Source organism: Peromyscus eremicus, chromosome 10 (genome assembly GCF_949786415.1).
Source record: "Peromyscus eremicus chromosome 10, PerEre_H2_v1, whole genome shotgun sequence".
NCBI lineage: Eukaryota > Metazoa > Chordata > Mammalia > Rodentia > Cricetidae > Peromyscus > Peromyscus eremicus.
Genome location: NC_081426.1, coordinates 88,679,829 through 88,703,908, shown reverse-complemented (window position 1 = coordinate 88,703,908; position 24,080 = coordinate 88,679,829). Strand labels below are relative to the sequence as shown.

The 24,080-nt window shown below is 42.2% G+C and overlaps 1 protein-coding gene across 1 annotated transcript in view; it reads left to right on the top strand.

The window, feature by feature from the left end:
- Nucleotides 1–9,372: 9,372 nt before the first annotated feature.
- Nucleotides 9,373–24,080, top strand: part of Sec31a (SEC31 homolog A, COPII coat complex component) — a 15,778-nt gene continuing 1,070 nt past the window's right edge. The window contains exons 1-7 of the mRNA XM_059274783.1: nt 9,373–9,463; nt 12,253–12,335; nt 12,961–13,084; nt 16,874–17,072; nt 18,478–18,573; nt 20,358–20,498; nt 21,998–22,140. Of these exons, the coding sequence (XP_059130766.1) occupies nt 12,257–12,335; nt 12,961–13,084; nt 16,874–17,072; nt 18,478–18,573; nt 20,358–20,498; nt 21,998–22,140 (782 nt within the window). The 5' untranslated portion in view covers nt 9,373–9,463; nt 12,253–12,256. The remainder of the gene's footprint in view (nt 9,464–12,252; nt 12,336–12,960; nt 13,085–16,873; nt 17,073–18,477; nt 18,574–20,357; nt 20,499–21,997; nt 22,141–24,080) is intronic.

Sequence of the window (24,080 nt, the reverse complement as noted above, 5' to 3'; positions counted from 1 at the left end):
TTGTCCAAACCCCACTAATTAGACTTCCCAAACGGGCTCTGTCCTAAAAGCATGCAAAGTGCATGTTCAATGGGGAACTAGGTTAGGACCCCACTCAACCTCAACTGGGCTTAAACCTTGTATATTCTCCCGATAGCCCCTATGAACAGCCATGTGCTCCCCTTTCCAGACATTACTGGAAGCATTTCTCAATAGTCTTTACTGTCTAAATCCTGAGGACCCTGTGTGCTTCCTTTGACAGACTTGGCGCCTATCTTTACTCCTAACTCAAAGGATACATGTGGCCTTCCCAGAATCTGAGTCAGGAAAATGTACCCTTATTGTTGTGTACCCCTGTCTGAGTAAAAGCTGAACCTATTTTATTGTTGGGCCCTCAACCTTATTAGCATAGGCATAGAAGTGGTCTCCCGAACTCCACTTTTACTACCCCCAAATGTCCTTGGGACTTAGAAATAGTTACTCCAAGAACTTCCAGCAATATAAGCAAAGTCACTTGAAATCAAGTTACATTTCACAACTGCCTGGACCCTATCCTGTTATAGGAAGAATATTGCTCATGTATCAGCCAAATCTTGACGAATACAACAAACTCCAGAACATCAAATGCACTGTTCAGAGAAAATGGACGTGCTCAGGGACAGAGCAAATGGGTTTCAAAGTGTCGGGCCATAGCCATCCTAGTTACCTTTCTGTCTAGGACCACTTATGGCTGTTCGCATTTTATATTTGGTCCTTATTTATTTTTATCTTTAAGTTAGCATACAAAGTCATAGTTTTCATGTTGATGTTTTCAGGTTCTTACATTTTTAATCTATTTGTCATGTTCATGTCTAGGATTCAGCAATTTTAGGTCCAGGTGATTTTCAATATGGATTCCAGCCAGTACCCTCAAAGGATTAATTACCAGTAGGCCCTTTAGACTAGGCCACCAGGATTTTCTTGACAGCCATTCTTAACTGTCCCTTCATGACTTCTGTCACCCCTTGACAGATCATCAACAGGAAGTAAGGACAGCATTAAGATTTCATTGCAGGGGCTGGAGGCATGGCCCAAGGGTTTAGAGCTAATGCTCTTTCAGAGGAACTAAGTTCAGTTCCCAGCAACCACAAGGACGAACTGATACCGCTCATCTCTACAGGTATCCACCCCCGTCCCCATATACACATAATTAAAAATAAATCTTTGAAAAGAGAAAATAAGACTTCATGCTGCCCGAAGCTTCAGAAGAGACCTCCTAAACTACAAACTGGCCTAGAAGAACAGGTGTGTAGGGCATGTGACAGCAGTGCCACAGAGCCCAGCCTGGTCCAGAGAACACGAACCAGTCTGACTTGCTCTTGTTTACATTACAGGATCCAAAAGGAGCTGTGTGCAACAGGCATCTCTGCCACCGCTCCCTGGGTGAGTTTACTACCTGTGACTCCACATACCACATGTATGTAGTTACCTCCTTTTCTGGCTTCAAGGAGTAAATCAGAGTCTGTAAATGAACTTTCATTTGATCCAGAACAAGGCTTGATTAGAAGTTCACTAAAATGAGCTAAAAGTATACTTTTGTGAATGATACAAGTTTTCCTCTTTAGGTGCAGGCATCCTTTGTGAGCTCTGATTCTGCATGAGTCACTTCAATACCAGTCCACAGTCCACCTAAGGACATAGGACTGTAATCCCAGCTACTCAGGAACCTAAGACAGGTTATCAAGTTCACGGCCAGCTTGGACAACTCAGTGAAAATCTGTCTCAATAAAAATGAGGGTTGCGGATACATACTTGTGGCAATGCACTGACCTAGTATGTGCTTTGTTTCTCCTTTTTATCCCACGTGCCTCATGCTGTGTGAACACCCACAAGTCCCACACAGGGTGTGGAGGTGGTGGGGGAGACCTGCCCCTTTAATGAACCCTGGAAGTCCTTCAGGTTTGTTGTGCCTGGGGATCAGTGCCTATCAGCCTCTCACTGTGCTGGAGTTACAGCTGCTGGCTGCTGTCCTAAGCTGTTACAGGGGTCCTGTCTTTATGCTGGGGTTGGGGGGTGGGGGTGGGCTACCATTTTCAGCTCGGTAAGCTTGCTTTTTTAAAGTGAAATCCATATGTAGGACACTGAGCGGGTGAATTAAAAACATTTCCACTTTCCAGTACGTAGGACTACTGGCTTGTGGCTGAGGATCGAACAGAACCTTGTGGATGCTATGTAAAAATCTTACTATAGTATATCCTCATTCTGTAGAGACAAGATCTCACCATATAGTTCAGGCTGGCCTCACACAATCTTCCTGCTTCTGCCTCAAAGTCCAGCTTGCTTATAGTTTGTGTTCAATAAAGAAGCATCACTTTGCCAGGCAGTAGTGGTGCACATCTTTAATCCCAGCACTTGGGAGGCAGAGGCAGGCAGGTCTCTGTGAGTTCGAGGACAGCCTGGTCTAGAGAGAGTTTCAGGACAGCCAAAGGTACACAGAGAAACCCTGTCTTGAAAAACAAAAACAAAAAAAAAAAAAAAAAAAAAAAAAAAGAAAGAAAGAAAAGAAAAGGGAAAAAAAAAGCATTACTTTAAGGAGGCTAAGAAAAGTGTTACAGAAGAGTTGATGTGGTCAATAGGTGTAATAATAAAGTTAGGGGACCTCAGTCCATTCCAGGTGCTAATACTTTCTAGTAGCAAGTGATTCTCCTGTGGCTGGATTTCACTGATAAAATAATTCCTAAGTAAAAAGTACAAGGCAACACATCTGGAAGCTCTAAGGAAGAGAGAGTGAACCCAGCTTCGTTTGGTTAAAAATTACAGAATATACTAGAGCTAGCTTAAGTTGGGAGATAGGGTTCATTAATTATTATAGTTATTATACTCATAATAGGGAATTCCAGCGCCCACTTTCTGTTTATGTTTTACTCTTTTTATATGTTGAGTTCCTGTATGTATGTATGTGCCCCACGTGCATGCAGATATTGCGGGAGGTCAGAAGAGGGTGTGGGATCCTCTGGAACTGGAGTTACAAATGGTTGTGCATTGCCGTGTGGGTGCTGGGAAATAAACCCACGTCCTCTGCAAAAGCAGCAAGTGCTCTTAACTGCTAAGCCATCTCTCCAGCCTTTGCTATCATTATTGTATTTTGCTTTGCTTTTTGAGACAGGCTCTCTTGCAGCGCAGGGTGACCTGCCTGACCTTACTATGTCGCCTAGACTAGCCTTGAATTCCTCCTTTACCTCCTGAGTGTGGCATTACATGCATGAGCTATGATGCCCACCCAGCTCGGCCCCCATTTCATTCTTCTCTTTTGCTCTACAGACCGGCTTCTTCTACACTTTTCAGTTACTAGTTTATATCCCTAATCGAAGATCCCAAATGCTCGAATCTGAAAGCGTCATACCTTCACACACACACACACACAGAGTGCAGCTTCCGATTTTCAAATTAGGATGCTCACTTTGTTCCAGTGGCCGGGCGAGTGCTAATTAATAGGTCTGAATGCCATCGATAGATATTGAAATATCAAGGATACCAACTGCATTCGATATAACTCACTCACAGGATCTAAGACTCTGAAGTACAAATAATAGCCTTTGGGTGTGTGCAATAAATTCACGTAAATTCTCAAAAGGCAAACGCAGGCTGCAAGCCTTTCATCCCAGCACTCGGGAGGCAGAGGCAGGAGGACCTGTGAGTTCGAGGCCAGCTTGGTCTACAGACCGAGTCCATGGACAGCCGGGGCTACACAGAGAAACCCTGTCTCGAAAAACAAAACATAACGAAAACCACAACAACACAAGGCAAACGCAGTACCAATAAATGAGCCGAGAGACAAACTGCGCCGGCCCTTGCCCAGCTTTCGCGCGGTTCGTCCGTCCGTTGTGGGGAGTGTCGCCAGCTGCTGCTGACGCCTCACGGGAGAGCTACGTGGCGTCCTCGGGGTCACCGCGGCTCTTCCCTGACGGAGACGCCTAGCCGGACTTCCCCTCGATCCACCGCCAAGCGGCCGCTTCCCTGCATTGCGCGCCTCCTCCAAAAACACCGCTGAATAATCCCTACCTCCAGCTCCACTAGCCTTCTGGGGCCACGGCTCCCGGAAGTGCCGTCCCGCCGGCTGGGAGGGGCGAACCGTTGCTCCCGGAAGTGCCGGCCGGCAGGGTGGGCGTGGTGAGTCTCCGCACCCGGAAGTGCCGGCCCGCAGGCGGGGCTGCGGCTGCCACGTTGGAGCGGAGCGTGGAGGTGGCCCTGGGCCGCGGAGGAGGGGCGGCGGCGGCGGCGGATCCTGGGAGTGTCCGACGTTCGCCGGCTAACGCAGGACAGACAGGTCGCCGAGGTCCGCCAGGTGTGTCTGCCGTTTGTTTCCTGCCCCTCGCCAGGTTCGGGGTCCGCTGCCGAGGCCCGAGGCCCGCTCTCCGCTGACGCCGCGCCCCTGTCTCGTTTCGGCCCCGCCGGGACAACGCCTGGAGTCGCAGCAGCCGGGTGATCGCGCCCGTCATCCTCCGCCAAGGTTTCCAGGCTGCCCTGCTCCGGAGTGAGCTTGAGGTTAGGACCCTTCCGACCCTGTGCACAAAGAGGTGCGATCCCCAAGGGCGTGCAAGGGAAACAGACCTCACGATTATTTCTTTGACTTCAGTTAGGTAGAGATTTTTTTTTTTTTAAAATGGTGTTTGAACTGTTGCCAAATTTGAGGGTTTAGCGATTGGAAACTGAGACTACTATCTTTTTACTACGATTGTATTATTTAGGGTCAACAGTCGCCAGTCACGGGCTTCAAAAGTGTATGATTTTGCTGCTGTTGTTATACTAAATTAAATCGTGAGACAGTTGTAAAATAATTGCCTGGACTTGTGGGCGTATAAACTTTTTCTGTGAGCTTGTAGAACTAATTCTGCAGTGTTTTTTTTTTTTTTTTCTAGTTTCTCCAAATCGTTAAACTATAGAAAGCTGGTACTTGGTTCTTTTGTGTACAACTGTAACTGTTAAGTAGATAATTAGACGCTTGCTCTTTCCCCTTAAATCCTGATTATTCAGGAGTTGGCTAAAATTTACTGCCCTTTTGAGTAGTTCTGTCCTTGTTTCTCTAACTCGTAATTATAGCTCCAAGAAAGGTTTGCAGGAATAAGAACTTTTGGATAATTGCTGTCTAATTGTGAATATATTACACATATATAGAGTTTGGAAATGTGAGGTTTGAGATGAATTTTGGATTTTACTGATTAATTTTATGTAAACAGGTTTTTTCCTGAAACATGTAAGAGTAGGAAGACATTTGTAAACTGTGAAAAGCAGTGACTATCAATCTTTTGGCATTTTTATCCCCCTTTGAAAGCACTGGGCTATCTTCCTAGAAAAACATGTTTACACTGTATGCTCTAGCCTGGGTAGAATTTTTATGTAATTTCATGGGGATGAAAGTCCACATTAAAAGCTTGTAAAGTGATACTGCTAAATTAATTTCTCTTTGTTTCTTCTCTTCTTCCCTCCTCCCTTCATTCTTTGAGATAGGGTTTCATGTGGCCCAGAATGGCCTCAAACTCTCCAAATAGCCAAGGATGGCTTTGAATTCTGACCCTCCTAACTCTTACCTCCCAAGTTCTGGGATTTCAGGGATGTACCACCACACCCGAGGTGTTTCTTTTTTTGTAGGTTAATTTCATCTCCTAAAGTTTAATATTGCAGATTAGTATGATATCATTTAGTTCAGCAAGGTATGGTTGATTTTTGAGTTTGGTTGAGTGAGGCGAGCCTGGAACAGTTGATAACACTAAATAACATTTGGAGAACAAATATTCCTATCCTTAGTGAGATATTTTGCCCACATGCACTTTTACTAAAAATAGTGCCAGTAAGGGATTTGTATTCCTTGTTAAGAGACAAAGGTGCTGGGACCATCACCTCTGACTTCGCACTTTCCGAGGTGTAGGGTGGCTCTATAGTATTGCAAGGTTGCTACTTTTGACAGAATAGTAGTGTCCGGCTTTCATATTGCTTCATAAAACTTGCAATTTGAAAATCAGTTTACCTGCAGTGATGGCTCATCAGTTAAGAGCACATGCTGCCCTTCCTGATACCCGCATCTAGTGGCTCACAGTCACCCACAATATCAGCTCCATTTCATCTGACTCCTCTGGCTTCTGCAAGTACCTGTCTGTACTCATGTACCTATACCCACACAGACACAAACACACAACATATAATTTAAAAAATAGTAAAGAACATCAATAGAAAGAAGAACATTTTCACTTAAAAATAAGTTCTTGTCTGGAACATAATGTTCCTCAGATGTTAGGTTTTGATCTCTGTTTTTTATTGAGGGAGTAATGACAGTAGAGTTGAAACACAGGGCCTTGGATATTCTAGGTAAGCATTGTGAGCTGCATCCCCAACTCATGGTTTTTTTGAAACAGGATCTTATCCTTGTAGCCCAGGCTGGCCTAAAACTGCTGACCTCCTGCTTCTTAGTCTCCATAGATTGCATACCTCTGTGTGCCACTTTCCCTAGCACTTAGATGTATTCTTGAAGACTTGTTGGGATAGACCTTTTAAACTGTGAATTGAGAGCTAGAAACATTCTTGATGGATGAGCCTTTTCTCCAGGCCCTTTAAATTGTGATTTTGAAATAGCTGTTGCTTGTGAGTTTTTATTTACTATGAGCTAAGCAGTGTTCTAAACACTCTAAAACCTCATTTAATTCTCTCAATGTATAATGGGGTTAGCTTTGTGGGAGAGGAGCAAAAACACATATATGCAGCGCCCTGAGATTTAGAGCTGAGACTTAGGCTGAAGTTTAAGCGTAGGGTGTGTGTTCCAGGCCTCAGTCTACCTGCTGTGCTGTAGGTACTGTCCTGTGGGTGATAGATACACACAATCACTGCCCTCAAAGTCTTCATTCCCTGTTTTATTATGATTATGCTGTGGATAAAGTGGTCTTGAGTGAAGCAGTGATGCACAGTGTGAATACAATCACATGATATTGAAAAGCTACACAAAACTGAAAGATAAGTTGTAATTGAGAAGCATAGACGGCTTCATTTAATCCCTCATATTCTAAGGAAGTCGTTTATCATTAAATAAGTGTTTCTAAGAGATGGAAATGCTCATATATCCAGGGAAACAGTATTTTTGTAGCATTCCTACATAGATTATGGTAGTCAGTTTAATTTGATTCAGAACTTATCGCATAATTCTAGAGCATATTGTAACACAGGGTTTTCTTTTCATAGCTGACACTGAAACTTCTGTGCAGGTTAATAAGAGGAACCACTTTTTATTAGAACCTTGAGTTAGATTCAGGTAAGATTGCTTTGAGTTCCTGATTAGCCATTTTGTGCCCCTGTGGTTATCTCTGTGTTACACATTAACTGAACACTTAGAATTAGGTAGCCTTTGTACCTTAGCTGTCAGAGATACTGTAATTCTAGTCAGGATTTTTGGGGTGGGGGCAGGGAGGGCGTTGTTTGAGACAGGGTTTCTCTGTGTAGCCCTGGCTGTTCTGGATCTCGCTCTGTTACGAGGCTAGCCTTGAACTCACAGAGATATGCCTGACTGCCCCACCCGAGGGCTGGGATTAAAGGTGGGCGCCACCACCACCTGACTCAAACACCAATTTTTAACAAAATATAGATGTTTGTTTTTCTTTTTAAAAATTACTGTGAAGTTAACCCCTCTCCCACCTTGATGGTATTTTTCTTTTTTTTTTTTTGTTGTTCGTTTGTTTTTTTTAACATATGAAGAGATCCTCTAAGTAGTTAAAAATTAAAAAAGTTTTATCTAGCGTTAGTCTTTTTAGCTTATCTAGGTCTGAGTACATTTGTTTCCTTTGAATATAAACATTAAAATTTAAACAAAACTCTGTGTATTTTCTACATACCTCAGGCCACCCTAGGCCAACTTGGGGTTATTTATTTATTTATTTATTTATTTATTTATTTATTTATTTATTTATTTTTTTGTTGTTGTTGTTTTGTCTTTTGGTTTTTCGATACAGGGTTTCTCTGTGTAGCTTTGCGCCTTTCCTGGATCTCACTCTGTAGACCAGGCTGGCCTCAAACTCCTGCCTCTGCCTCCCGAGTGCTGGGATTAAAGGTGTGCGCCACCACCACCCGGCCTATTTATTTGTTTTTAATGTGCATAGGCTTAAGCTTTTGTCAGGTTATGTGTGTCACATGCATGCAGGAAACCCTTGGAGGCCGGAAGAAGGCATCAGACCTTCTGGAACTGAAGTTAGAGACAGTTGTGAGCTGCTGTGTGGGTGCTGGGAGCTGGACCTGGGTCTTCTGCATGAGCAGTAGGCACTTGGAATCACTGGGCCATCTCTCTAGACCCACCTTAAGCAACCTTGAATCCCAGAAGGATAAGACTTACTACCTGATTGAAAACTGACATGATGATACTCAAAGCAGTTTGTAAAAAGGCAGATTGGAAAACGGATGAACAATATGTGCTAATGGGTTATAATCAAGTATCTTGTTAAAATGGGATGGTATCGTATTATAAAATGCCTAAAGTGTGACCCTGCTCAGGTGAACAGTCATGAGCTTATTGAGATCCATGTGAACTGGATTTTCATAAATGAACTAGAACTTGAATTTTCTGTTAAAGATTAAGTCAATTGTCCAAAAGGAGGAAAAAGGCTCATAAGAAGAAAATAGGTCCTGTTTTTGTTTTTTCTTTTTTTTTCCCCTACAAAATCAGAATCTTTTTTTTCACCTAGGATGATCTTAGGTATGGTATTTTCTCAGTCTTAGATAAAAAGGAATCTTACTGTTAAGACTGGGTCTCCTGGGTTCAATTCCCAGCACCCACATGGCAGCTCACAACTGTCTGTAACTCCTGTTCCAGGGGATCTGATACCTTCACACAGACAGACATGCAGGCAAAACACCAATGCACATAAAATACAAACAAAAAAATTATTTTTTTTAAAAAAAAAGATTGGGTTCATTAGGCAGCCCTGCTTGGCCTGGACTTTACTGTGTAGGTCAAACTGGCCTCAAACCAGCAAAGTTCCATCTGCCTCTGCCTTTAGCACTAGAATTAAAGGGATATGCCACCAAGTCCAGGACGCCCCTCTCCCTTTCATATGGAGACATGAGCCCAGGGCTTTCACAGGCTAGCCACCGGTTCTCTAGCAGGGAGCTGATTCCCCTACCTGCCTAGTGTGTGCATGTGTGCGGGTACATATGTGTGCACTGACTGATGAGTGCTCCTGTGTGGTAGGAGTGGAGGCTAGAGGTCAGTGGTGCGTTTCTTTGTCTGTTGCTCTTCACCTTGACTTTTTTAAGACAGGAAACCTGTCTTATTGAACCTACCTGGATCCTTCTGTCTCATGCCAAATGCTAGGATTACAAGAATGCAGTCTCTTTACTTTTTGTTTTGAGACAGGGTCTCACCAGGTTGCCCAGGCTGTGGAACTCATTCTGTAGCCCAGGATAGACTTGGATCTGTGATCCATTCTTCCTTCCTTCCTTTTCTTCCTGAAAAGCTAGAATTACAGCTCAGGTACGTCAAAACACTCATCTATGTGCAGCACACTTTGAGTCTCTATAATACATGTTATCCTGTTTAAAACTTATACTATCCCATGAGGTCGCCCTTAATTAATTAATTTATTTATGTGTGTATTTTTTTGGTTTTTTAAGACAGGGTTTCTCTGTGTAGCCCTGGCTGTCCTAGAACATGTTCTGTAGACTGGGCTGACCTTGAACTCAGAGATCCTCCTGAGGTACTCATTTTTCAAGTGTAGAAACCGGGGCTCAGGAAAGCTAAGCTGTGTCTAACAACATACCATATCTAATAGTAGCAGGGCCCGTGTCCAATGTCAGAGGTGACTGTTGATCAGGACTTTAACCATGTAGTACAAGAGTGCCGTCCCACTTTACCCAGCTTACATTCGCTTTGTTTTGTCTTGTTTTCTTTCAGGTTTTTGTTGTTCTGTTTTTTGAGAGAGGGTCTCACTGTGTACCCCTGGCTGGCCTGGAACTCATTATGTAGACCAGGCTATCCTTATAGCTTTTGTAGCGTGGCTGGCCTGGCACTCCTGACCTCCTGCTTCCACTTGCTATGTGTGAAGATTGCAGTCATGTGCCACTGTGCCCAGCTTACCTAGTACCCTTTCTAGAATGAAGTTCTTTCCTTTTTTGCTTGTTTTGAGGCAGGGTCTCATGTAGCTGAGCTGGCCTCACACTCGCTGTGTAATGACAGATGATCTTGAACTAGTCCTCCTCCTGCTCCGGCCTCCGTCGCGCTGGTCTTACAGGTGTGTGACATCATGCCTACCTCCCAAAACGAGTGTCTGGTCCTCTTAGTTTACTGGGCATGGTAGGTGCATTGCCATTGTTTCTTCTGGACAGTAATATTTTTATTTTAAATTTGTATGTGTGTGAATGCATGTGTGCAAGTGGAGTCAGGACAGTCTCTACCCCGTGTGTCACATGTGTCACGGGTGCCACATTAGACTTGGGTTGTCGGTTTGGAGTCAGGCACCTTTACCCATTGAGCTATCCTGCCAGCCCTTTCTCAGTATTTTTTTTTTTAAATCTAACATTTTTATTGTTGTTGTTGATTTGAAACAGGTCCCGTGTTCCTAGTCTAGCCAGGAAGTAGCTGAAACAGAATGTCCATGAACTTCTGATTGTCCAGTTTCTCTGGAGAGCTAAGGCTGTAGGACTGTGTGTGCCACCTCCCATGCCGTGTGTAGAGGGCCTCTGCATGCTAGCTTGGCACTCTGCCACTCAGCTACATCCCATTGATGAGGATAGAAAAACTGAATAGCCAACTTACAGGCAGTTAGAAACAAGAGCTTGAATTTTGGAGGTAAACTTCTGAGTTCAGTCTTGGCTGTCTCTTTGGAGTTTGTACAAATCATCTAACTTTCTGCAGCTTAATTTTGCCATTTGTAAAATCTTCCAGTGGAAACTATTTGAAAGCATAACATTCAGTTCTGAAGCCCTTCTCTGGAAACTAATCAAAGGAACTTGATGCTCTGAAGAGTTAGGAAGCCGATGAGTGTTGAGAGCATTGATTTACCTGGCAGGGAAACAGGAGGGGTCGAAGGAGAAAGACTAGGAGGGTAGAAGTCCATAATGCAGGATTTGGATGTTCAAGCAGCAAGTGAAGAAGTGCAGAGTAGGAGATGGGAAAGTCTAGAGTTCTACTCTGCAGTGACTCGGAGTCAAGTCAGTCAGGAGACATCGCAGCACATTTAGTGGTACAAAGGGAAGTACTGACAGATAATGCTGTTGACTTAAGAGTGCAAGAGCAAGGGCGGCGGTGGCGCATGCCTTTAATCCCAGCACTCGAGAGGCAGAGCCAGGTGGATCTCTGTGAGTTCGAGGCCAGCTTGGTCTACAAAGTGAGTTCCAGGAAAGGTGCAAAGCTACACAGAGAAACCCTGTCTCAAAAAACCAAAAAAAAAAGAGTTCAAGAGCAGCAGCAGGATTATGTGAGCCAGGGCTGGAGAGATGGCTCTAAGGTGAGAGCACTTGCTGCTTTTGCAGGGACCCGGGTTCAGTTCCCAGCACTCAAAACCACCTCCAGCCCCAGTTGCAGTGGGTCTTATGCTGCCTTCTGTCTTCTGTGGGCAATGTACTCACATGGTGCACAGACATATGTACAGGCAAACACCCATACACATAAAATAACCTTCATTTGTGCAGCTAGCAGTTGGTGAGTTAATGAATAAAGAAACTGGGGATTAATGTCATTAAATAAAAATCATTTAGAATTTCAAAGTTAGAACCAGAAATGTGTGGAAATGAAAATATAAAAGGTCTCAATTACAGAGAAATAATAGCTACACAAAAAGAGCCCTGGGATTAAAGGTGTGCACTGCCACTACGGCCCGGCACACACACACACATCCTTCTGGTGGGGTGTTTTTTTACAGGCTGATTTTTTTAGCTGAGGACTGTACATTGAGCACCCCTAACTGAAGCATCTGAAGAGTTGCATATTTTGAAGCATTTTAGATTTTGTACCTAGGCATGTTCAGCTCTAGAAAATATTCCAGGATCAGAGAAACTCTGAAATCTGAAGCATTTCTGGTCCCTGTCATTTCAGATAATGGGCACTCAACTGTGTAATCCATAGAGAATTAGAGTAATAGAATATTTGTCCCCAAAATAGTCCCAAAGTTTATGTCTAATATTGGACATTTCTAACAATACATTTGTATTATTGGTACTGGGGTATTAATAATATTTTAGTGATTAGTTCAGTATGTTTCTATGTATTTTTTAATATTCTGTGTTATATGCTCAGTATATTTCTCTGTAAAATGTTCATTTTAGCAGAATGAAGTTAAAGGAAATAGATCGTACAGCTATGCAGGCATGGAGCCCTGCCCAGAACCACCCCATTTACCTGGCCACAGGTAAGTTCAAAAGAGAAGACAATGTGGTTACCTAAGTCTATGCCTGCCGCCTTCTTTGTATGTTAAGCTTTAGTTCAAGCTTCATCTTCTCTGAAAAGTTTCTCCTTCTCCAGCAAGATACCTCCATCCTCCCTGTACTTAATGTGGTGACCTTCCTGTGTTCACAGTGCTGTCCTTGATAGCACTGATCGTGTGTTATGTACATAGTATCTTTCCCAGTGCACAGGAATCAAGTTCATCTTTAGCCCACCAGAAGTTGGGACAGCAGATGACATAACAAAGAGTTTGAATGAATCATGAGCAAACTTGACAGAAGCACTTTAAATAAGAGCACTTTGTATATGACTTAAAGCAGATACAGTGCATTATGGGACTGTTTGTCCAGAGAGATTCTAAGATAGCTACAGCCTTTAAATCTTACCTGTAACTACATACTCTTGGAGACATCTCCCAGCCTTGGGCCAGAATTTTATTGCTGCAGTCACTTTGACATGCTCAGTGGCATATGTGTTTCAGCCACAGATGTATTCATGACAATTAAAGACATGCTTTTAGTTTCTCTTTCCTGCCACTTTCCGAGTCTTTTATTTTGCATATGTAGTTACCATACATATATTTTCTGTAGGAACATCTGCTCAGCAGTTGGATGCAACGTTTAGTACTAATGCTTCCCTGGAGATATTTGAGTTAGACCTTTCAGACCCATCCTTGGATATGAAGTCTTGTGCTACTTTCTCCTCTGCTCACAGGTATGAGACTCAGCCTTAAGGCCATATTATTATTTAAGCATATGTTGTGGGCCGGGCGGTGGTGGCGCAAGCCTTTAATCCCAGTACTTGGGAGGCAGAGCCAGGCGGATCTCTGTGAGTTCGAGGCCAGCCTGGCCTACAGAGTGAGTTCCAGGACAGGCACCAAAGCTACACAGAGAAACCCTGTCTCGAAAAAAACAAACAAACAAAAAAAGGTATATGTTGTGGTAGATGGCTTTATTTTATTTTATTTTTTATTTTGAGGCAGGGTCTTCTGTAGCCCAGGTGGACCTGGAACTCATAGTAGCCAAGAATGGCCTTGAAGTTCTGCTCCTCCTGCCTCTGTGTCCTGAGTGCTAGGGTTATGGGCAAGTGCCACCGCTGCTGGTTTGTGTAGTGCCTGTGACGGAACCCAGGACTCTGCATGCTGGGCAAGCACTCTGCCAAATGAGCCACACCCCAGTCCTGTAGTCTACCTCTGTCTGTAGTTCGGATTGTTAAAACTTTAAGGAGTAATGCCAGTGAAATGAAAAACTTGTGAAAAAGTGTACAAGTGCATTTTTGTGGAAGTAAAGTATTGATAAGTCCTATTGAAGGTTTCATCGCTGTTATGTGTAGTGTGGCCAGAAGACTCCAGCCCCTAACATCCTTCTTTTCTCAATGTAGGAAAGTTACTTGTTTGTCTCTTTTATCATATAAAATGTAGGTATGACTAAAGAAGGGAGTATGTGTGTATTTTTATACACACACATAGTTTATACACACACAGGATCTCTCTGTGTAGTCTTGATTGTCCTGTGTAGACTAGGCTGACCTTGAACTCACAGAAATCCTCCTGCCTCTACCTCCTGGGTCCTGGGATTTAAGGTGTTCATTACCGCTCCTGGCTACCATGCCTGGTTATTTATTATTTTATGGGAGTTTATGTGGGAAGGGGTATATGTGAAAGAGTGGACAACTTGTAGAAATGGGTTTTCAACTTCTACCATGTTGGTCCTGGGATCAAACTCACGTTGTCAGGATTGGCAGCAAGTGCCTTCACTTTCTCAGCCATCTCTCAGGCCCACTCACACTGTATTATATATAACGTAGAGAAAGTACACTCAATTTCAGCAGTGAAACAAACGGTGTATTTTTGAAGTTTTATGTGCATTGTTGTTTTGCTTGCATGTATGTCTGTGTGACGGTGTCAGAAGCTCTGAAACTGGAGTTAGAGACAGGTGTGAGCTGCATGTGGGTGCTGGGAATTGAACATAGATCCTCTGGAAGAGCAGCTAATGCTCTTGACTGCCGGGAGCCATCCCTAGTGGTGGACAGGTCCAACAGAGGATGTAAGGAGTTGATGGGAGACAGAAATGAGCCAGGCCATGGTGGTGGTGAGAATCATGCAGCCTGACTGACTAGCAGCCGGAGTGCTTCTTTATTTATACAGAATTTAGTTAGCAGGGATACATTCATGATCCAAAACATAGATCATAACGTTTTTGCTATAGACATGTGTTTCACTTCCTTTTGCTCATCTTTTAATTATCATTAATAAACTATGACAAAACAGAATTATCATTTCCAATCATTTTCCCTCAAGTTTTGATATCATTGATAAACAGTTATCATATTTTTTTTAAATTTATTTAACTTTATTTATGTGCATTGATGTGAAGATGTAAGATCTCCTGGAACTGGAGTTACAGACAGTTGTGAGCTGCCATGTGAGTGCTGGGAATTGAACCTGGGTCCTCTGGAAGAACAGTCAGTATTCTTAACCACTGAGCCATCTCTCCAGCTCCCAGAGTTATCATTTTTACTCATTAACCCAAAACCCAATTTTTAAGAATCTAGAGGTATGTGACAGCCTGTTCTTAGGCTGGTAGCATTTGTGGCTACAAGGACTGTAGACCAAAACAAAATCTTCTAGCCAGCTTGGGCATATTGCCATGTCCCAAGCAGTCTTACTAACTCTTTTTTTTTTTTTTTTTTTTTAATTTTTGGAGACAGAGTTTCTCTGTTTAACAGTCCTAGATGTCCTCGAACTCACTTTATAGACCAGGCTGCCCTCGAACTCACAGAGATTTGCCTGCCTCTGCCTCCCAAGTGCTGGGATTAAAGGCATGCGCCACCACAGCCTGGCAACTCTTGGTGGTCAGAGTGCCCAAGAAAAAACCTCAGGCAAAGCTGCTGCGTTATTATTTAAATTCTGGCATAATACAATGTTTATATTTTTATCTTTATATGTCTAATCCTGGCATTCTGTTGTTCCTTGATCATAGGACACCACAGTGGCTCTGCATGTGTTAACTTTTCTAAGAAAGGGAGATCCTGACATCTCATTCTTTTATCATCTTTCCAATTCATTCTTTGTTCATCAACATAAGTCTCTGTGTAGGGCAGAGGTATATGCCACGTAATTGCCTGAGTATATATAGTGGGAAGAGGCTTGCAATCTGATCTGTGGCCCACTCCTCTAGCCCGCCGAATCTTGTTGACCTTTTTGAGTTTACTTTATTTTGAATATCTTCTTGTTCCTGCATAAGTACAGGGACAGATGTTTCAAGAATGTCTCATAGCCTCATAAAGAGACCTCTGGCTTCTTTAGGTGTCACAACCTCCAAGGCATAAGGAAGATCTTTAAGTAGATAAGGCTATCTCTCTAAAAATGGGAGGGGTAGTATATTCAGGACTTTTCTGGGGAACCTTAGAAGCAATACTCCTGGGAGAAAGCATAAATGATACATAAGAAATTTTTCATCAATCTAGTATCCACAAATTATATAAATATTAAAAGTCTTCCAAGTATGCAACAGGTGGAGATGAAAACCAAAAGTGGCATGGCAGCCATCACGTGACTCACCTTTGCTGGGTCTTGTCAGGCAGCTGTGCTGGCCTTACGGCTTTTGCCATTCCCATCAGCTATGGCGGTGCCACTTAATCGCTGAGCCTGTTTTGAGCAGGTTTTAAAGAGGTGTTCAGTAGATGAAAGAATGTAGCCTGAGTCATGGAGTTCTGTGGGTCCTCTCATGCTTTGCAGTTTCTCCCGTGATGAGATCCCAAGGTCCACTCTCATCCCAAAGGTTTTTCACCCACTGTCTGTTTCAGGCCGTATGCTTTCATTCCACATGAGGCCAGGGTCATTGTCCTCTACTAGAAATAAAACACGTAATATTGAAACCATGTCTCTACTTAGAAAATTTCCAATGACTCCCTTAACACTTTTACTGTTCCTGTTCCTTGGGCTACATATTCATGAACACTTCTATAATCAAATGGAAAGTTTTCTTTTTCTTTCTCTCTCTCTTTCTTGAGACAGGGTTTCTCTATGTAGTCCTGGCTGTCCTGGAACTCACTCTGTAGACCAGGCTGGCCTTGAATTCACAGAGATTCTCCTGCTTCTGCCTCCCGAGTGCTGGGATTAAACCATCTGGCCCAATGTTTTATTTTCTAAGAAAGCAGTTGATTAGCTCTGTTGTACAGGTGAACAAAATACATTTTGGGATTATTAAGTAGCTTGCCCAGGATTGCACAGTTTTTAAAAGATAAAGTCCTTTTTAAGTTCAAGTAAACTTGTATACTGTATTTTTCTGGAGAGTCTTCACTGTTTAGAGATCAGGTAATCAATATAAATACATAAGTAGACATTAAAATTCTATTTTACTGGGGATACAGTCAGCAGGAGTCAAAGAGAAAAAAGAAACCACAGTTTGTATTACATAGAAAGATATAGATAAAAATATAATTAAAAATATTTGGACACTTATTTGACTCTAAGAATGAGTTATTTATTTTCTCCTTAAGGTACCACAAGTTGATCTGGGGACCTCATAAGATGGATTCCAAAGGAGATATTTCTGGAGTTCTGATTGCAGGTGGAGAAAATGGAAACATTATTCTTTATGATCCTTCTAAAATCATAGCTGGAGACAAGGAAGTTGTGATTGCCCAAAAGGACAAGCATACTGGGCCAGTGAGAGCCTTGGATATAAACATTTTCCAGGTTTGACTTTGTTTGACATTCATTCATAATTGTTTTTTTTTTTTTATTTGGTTTTGTTTTTTCCCCCCCATTCATGGTTCTTAAAATATTTGTTCTTCATTTGAAATAACTACTAGGCTTCAGTATTAGGAATGAAAGGTAAAGACTTATTCCTGTACAATTCAGAGTTCAGATTAGAAGCCGGGCATAGACATGGTGGCACACGCCTGTTACCTCAGCACTTGGAAGGTGCAGGCAAAAGGATCAGGAATTTGAGGCTAGCCTCAGCTACATAGTAAGTTCAAGACCCTGTCTCAAACAACAACAGAACTCCAGGGCACTGAGGAGCTAGCTGGATTGGTAAAGTGTTTACATTGTACGCGGAACACTTGGTTCAGTCCTCAGGACCCTGTGAAAGGGGAGGTTGGGGTGGCACACACCGCACCCGTGATCTCAGTCCTGAGGAGGTGGAGCCAGGACCCCTGGGGCTCACTGGCCAGCTAGTCTAGCCTGTTTGGTGGGTTCCATGCCAGTGAGATCTTACCTCAGAGGAGGTGGACAGTGTTTCTGAGGGTGACATCTGAGGTCGGTCTCTGACCTCGTATGTACATGTGCACAGATGCATGAGCACCCACATTTCACGTGATGGGTTACCCAACCAAACACGCACAAACAGATAGTATCTGCCCTGAGCAGAGCTGAGACTGAAACTTTTAGCTGATAGGTTGGCTTAATTTATGTTTAGAAGTTTAAAATATCATGCCATCTGCCTGCACACCTTTAGATAATAGGAGCCCCCGACTTTGGAAACTTTAAAGCTTATGTTAGTTAGGTCAGCTCATAGCACCAGCTGATAAAAATTTATGAGCATGAAAAGTAGCCTATGAGGTCACTTTGTGAAGCCCATTATTTTTGTACTTCTCACCACTTTTAGGATCGTTTTAACCCAATGAACTTGAAGTAGAAATCACCTGGAAATACTGTTCATTGTAACAAAACTATGTGCCCAGGAGCTAGACGTATGTGAAAACAGCGGCAGGGTGCTGGCTGTGAGGTGCCCCGAGAAAGAGGGAGTAGATGTAGGATGTAGTTGTAGGATCTGGGTGTCTGAGAGCAGTAATTGGCAACTGCTTTTGTTCTATGGTTACAATTTCTTCCAGAGATGCACAACCACAAACACCAGTCCCTACATGGTTAATGTGCTTGATTCTTTAACAGTTTAACCATGTAACTGCTCTTTTTTGTAACGTATTGCTTTAAAATAGTTTCATAAAAAGTTAACTTTGATGAAGAATTATGGTTAATTAGGAAGCCAAATGTGATTGTTTTGAATCAGTAGGAAAACTGTATGTATTAAAGTCAACATTTTAGTTTTTAGTTATTCTGCGTTTTCAGTTATTTATTTGAGTATTGTTTCTTTTTGCAGACCAATTTGGTGGCCTCTGGTGCTAATGAATCTGAAATCTACATTTGGGATCTGAACAATTTCGCAACTCCAATGACACCAGGAGCCAAAACACAGGTATAATATGAATTGTTGATCAGTGTAATCAAAGGAACCAAAATCCGTTCTTTTAAATGTATTTATGTTGATTTTAAGTTTTTTGAATGCAAACCAGTACTTACGTATCATTAATTTTCTATGGCATAGTAAAGTATTGATAACTATGTTTCTCTTATAAGTTGGAGGCAGGAGGATTGCTTTGAGTTTGAAGTCAGCTTAAATATAGAATGAGACCTTATCTAAAATAAAATGTTGATAGGTGTGGTGGCACAGGCCTTTAACCCTGGCACTCAGCAGGCAGAGTCAGGGAGATCTCTGTGACTTCAAGGCCAGTATGATCTACAGAGTGAGTTCCAGACCAGCTAGAGCTGCATAATGAGACAGTGTCTCAAAAAATAAAACCAAATGCAGTCTTTCTGCAAGGAAGGTATCAGTGATCTTTGAACAGTAAGTAGTCATTCATCACCTACCAACTGGCAGTATTTGTTGTAATTGTACTAGGCCTGGAGAAGTCCGCAAACCAGACAGATGTTTGATAATTGTTTCACAGTGACAGTCTTGTTCTTCAATAAATAGTAGCGGTTTTATCAGCGTTCCGATTTACTAAATAAACTCACACTTGTGTACTTCACGAAGGCTGGGCAATAGCAGCTGCTCATTTTAAATTTCGCATTGTGTAGAGTCCCAGTTTTACTGGCCCTTGTAACCGCTCCTCCCGTTTTGAAGTCTTGGAAGGTAGCTTGCTGATAGCCTGCAGTCTACCACGTATACAAGCAGTTTTTCCTGGTAGTCTAGCCTGCCGGTTTTGTCCTGCGTAATTAGAGGTCACACTCACCAGCCATCAGTTTTGTAGTTTGTGGTCTATCTCGCAACAACTACAGATAAAGAAATGGCTTGGTTTATAGCAAGAACTCAACAAATGCTTGTTGGATGAGGCAACAATATTAAACAATAGAAGGTATTTGAAACTATGTAGAGTTGTGTTTTAAACAATATGGTACGTGTTGTGAATATATGAATAGAAAGGAAGTTTGTGGAAAAATGGATCTAATTTTTAAGTAATAGATTTAAAAACAAACAAACAAAAAAGGATCAGCCAGGCATGATGGTATATGCTTTTAACCCCAGAACTTGGGAAGCAGAGGCTGATGGATCTCTGTGCGTTCCAGAGGAACCAAAGCTACATAGTGAGGCCCTGTCTGTTTCAAAAAAAAAAGAAGAAAGAAAGAAAGAAAAAATTATAAATGAAGAATCAGAATTTATGATTAAATTTATTTTTTAGGATTTTGAGGCAGGGTCTTACCATGTAGCTCTGTCTGTCCCAAAACTCAGTATATAGACCTAGGCTGGCCTTGAACTCAGAAATTGGCCTGCCTCCAGCATGCTGGGATTAAAGGTGTGTGCCCCCACACCTGGCTTTATAATTAAATTTGAATGTAGTAATGTTCTAGTTACTTTCTGATGCTGTGATTAAATAGTACCCAAAGTCAACCTGAGGGAGGAAGGCCTATGTCACTTCCATGTCCCGGTCACAGTCTGTCACTGGGGAGAGCTTGCTTCCCCTGGCTTGGCTAGTTTCTTTCCTTCTATAGCCTAGACCCACCTGCCCAGGGCTGGTACCTCCCTCTATGTGCTGGGCACCTTCACATCAGTCAGCAGTCAGAAAGTGTTACACAGACACCCCTCCGAGCTGGCTCATGGAGGCAGTTCCTCAGTGAGGCTCTCCCAGTGACTCCAGTCTCTCGGGTTGACAGCTGACCAGCACAGCATGGCAGTGGTTTTAATGGTGTGTTTCTTTGTAGCCACCGGAGGACATCAGCTGCATCGCATGGAACAGGCAAGTTCAGCATATTTTAGCATCAGCCAGTCCCAGTGGCCGGGCAACCGTGTGGGATCTTAGGAAAAATGAGCCCATCATCAAAGTCAGTGACCACAGTAACAGGGTAAGTATAGGACTGACTTATGATAAACACAGTACTTCTACTGTAAGTGCCCTGGGGCTTGTTTCAAGAAATCAGATTTTTGTAAAATTAAAATCCTGTCTTTTATTAATCGGCTAATAGTGGGATGAATGCCCCCTACCCTTCAGTACAGTAATTAAATACCCAGTAAACCATGTTGGATATGTTTTTTATTTTCTAAGCATTGCATTTAGTAATTTCATGTGCCTCTGTGTGTGTGTGTGTGTGTGTGTGTGTGTGTGTGTGTGTGTGTATGTGTGTGTGTGTGTGAGCATGTGTGCTATGAAGCACATGTTGGGTTCAGAGGACAACTTTTGGGAATTGTTCAAACTCAGGTGTGGGGGGCTTAGTGGCAGGCACCTTTGCCCAGTGAGCCTTCTTGGTGGCCTGATTTTCTTCCCTCCCTCTCTCCCTCCTTTCTTTCTTTCTTTTTTGATTAAAACTTCAAAAATACTTTTATTACGTTTATGGTGTTCTGGGTTTTTTTGTTGGTGGTAGTGTGTGAGCATTCACGCTCCATTGTGCACTGTGTGGTCCTTCAAGGACTTGGTTCTCCTTCTACCATGGGGATCCCAAACTTAAACTTAGGTCTCCAGGTTTGGCAGCAAGTGCCTTTACGTGCTGAGCCCTGTTGCCCACCCTGGTAAAGATATCCTAAAACAAGAGTGCCTAAGTCAGAGTGTGTGTGTCATTTAAAATGCCGCAGAGCTGTTGAAAGAACCTTCCTCTAGATGACTTCAGTTTAAGTGACCAGGAATGTTAACACAGGTTCCAGTGGAACAAAGCATTCGAAATAATCTTAATCATTATGTAGAATATTTATTAGAGTTTAAACTTTTGGGTCATTCTTAATAATAGTAATTGTCTCATGAAACTTTGGATGGTAGTTGTTGCTTAAGATTTTTTTTTTTTGAGGAAAAGTAGAAGGCCTTTTAGTTTTTAATTGAGAACTTTTATCTTTTTATTTTTGAAAGTGTTATATTTTAAGTTTGTATAAAACAATTTTCTCTTTTTTTAAATCTATTTATTTATTATGTATACAGTGTTCTGCTTACATGTATGGCTGCATGTCAGAAGAGGACACCAGATCTCATTACAGATGATTGTGAGCTGATATGTGGTTGCTGGGAACTGAACTCAAGACCTCTGAAAGAGCAACCAGTGCTCTTAACCTCTGAGCCATCTCTCCAGCCCCCAAAACAATTCTCTAAGTTACAGTATTGATAGTGAAATTCATTTTAGATAATAGAATTATTTTGATTCTGAATTGCTTTATGTGTATCAAGTAGATAAATAGAAAACATACAAATGCTATATTTCCAAGACTATTTAAGCCTGTTTAGTAACATTTAAAAGATTTGGAACGAGTCTGAGCTGATGCTTTTTCCTGTTCATTTCAGTTGCCACATAGTCTTCAAATTCTAATTCTGCTTTTCATAAAGTAACATGGTTGCTAAGATGTGGGCCTTACCTGTCTGCAGATGCATTGCTCTGGGCTGGCATGGCACCCTGATGTTGCTACGCAGATGGTCCTGGCCTCTGAGGATGATCGGTTACCAGTGGTCCAGATGTGGGATCTTCGATTTGCCTCCTCTCCTCTCCGGGTTCTGGAAAATCATGCCAGGTACCATGCTGCTGTTTCAGGGAACTTTGTTTCTTCATGTTTTTGTTCTAAAACATAATTCTTCGTTTTTATTTTAAGCAGTAGTTAGGATTTTCTCTCCAAAATGGTAGATAGATCATATCATGCTAACATGAATCCTTTGCTAGAACATTTTCCACTGCTTACTTCAAATACTGAAGCAAGGCATAGAGATGTATATCTGTAATCCCAGCACTTGGCAGTCAGAGGTAAGGAGGTCAGGGGTTCAAGGCCGTCCTCAGCTAGAAATTAAAATCACCTAAAATAGTAAAAATTTGAGTATGTCAAACTCTTGACATTAACTGTAGAGTTAGATCTGTATTAGTCATCAGACCTAAGAAAATTGATGCCATATAGAAACAGTTTAGAAACTGGTTTGATTCTGTTTCCATTTTCCTTTAGAAGCAAACATTTTTGAGAAATTAGGTGATCTGCTTTCAGTTTGCATTAATATGTTGAGTAGATATTCTGAAAAATGGAAATTTTCTGATATTTTAGTGTCATTGTATTTCATTATTTGGCAAATTTCCTATCATTAATACTTAGGTAGTAGCAAATTTATGTAAATTAGTTCAGTGTGTTTAAATAAGACAATTCCTTGTAATATTTTACTAGTTTCTAGCCAGGTAGTGTTGGCACACATCTTTAATCCCAGCACTCGGGAGGAAGAGCCAGGAGGCTCTCTCTGAGTTTGATGCCAGCTTGGTCTACAGAGCAAGATCCAGGACAGGCACCAGAACAACACAGAGAAACCCTGCCTTGAAACCCTCCCCCCCCCAAAAAAAAAAGAATGAAAAAGAAAAAGAAAGACAGCATTTAATTGGGGGCTTGTTTCTAGTTTCAGAGGGTGAGTCCATAGCCATCATGGTGAGGAGCATGGCAACAGGTGTGGTGCTGGAGCAGTAGCTGAGAGCTCACATCCGATCCATAGGCAAAGACTGAGCCTGCCATGGGCTTGTGAAACCTCAAAGCCAACTCCAGTGTTACACCTTCTCCAGCAAGGCCACACCTCCTAATCCTTCCCAAACGGTTCCAACAGTTGGGGACGTCTATTCAAACATGAGCCTATGAGGTCCATTCTCATCCAAACCACCACATGAACTTCAGGGAATCTGCATTGTAGAGGGAAGACAGCTAACTTACATACCATAGACAGTGTGCAAGCTTTGCACACGCACCGTAATCAATCCTCATCACAGAATTAACTGTAGAAACTGCTATTGCATGTCTCACAGGCCAGAAATTGAAGCTCAGCAAGGTTCAACTTGTCCAAGGTTATATATATAAGCAGTCCAACCTCAACGTTGATCTCAGAGTGGTCTACCACCACACTCTACCACAGAGCTTGGGAAGGAACCATCAGAATTTAGTAACGCCCACTGCTGGATGACAGAAACAGTCTCTCTAGTCGGCAGTTTTCTTATACTAATAAATGGTAGATTATTTGATCTTTTAGTTCTCTTCCATCCCTGTAGTTCTAGGGATGGGTATAGTATAATATATAATATATTGGGCTGGAGAGATGACTCAGTAGTCAAGAGCACTTGTTGCTCTTCCAGAGGACCTGAGTTGATTTTTCAGCACTCACATGGCAGCTCACAACCATCTGTCACTCTAGCTCGGGATCTGATGGCTCCAAGCTTACTTAGACACCTGCACTCTCATGCGTGCGCATTAAATTTTTTTTTTTAAATGAACAAACCTTGGCTATTTGTTGTTGTATTGTTGCTGTATTAGAGATCAAACCCAAGGCCTTGTATATACTAAGCAAGTGCTTACCACTGAGCAAAATACTCAGACCTCCAATTGTGTGCTCTTAAGAAATAACCAAACATAATTCTGGTTTCTCATAGAATCTCTGAGTAACATAGATATGAATATAGAAAAGACAAAATAATTAATTCTGACTTTCTCTAAATAAT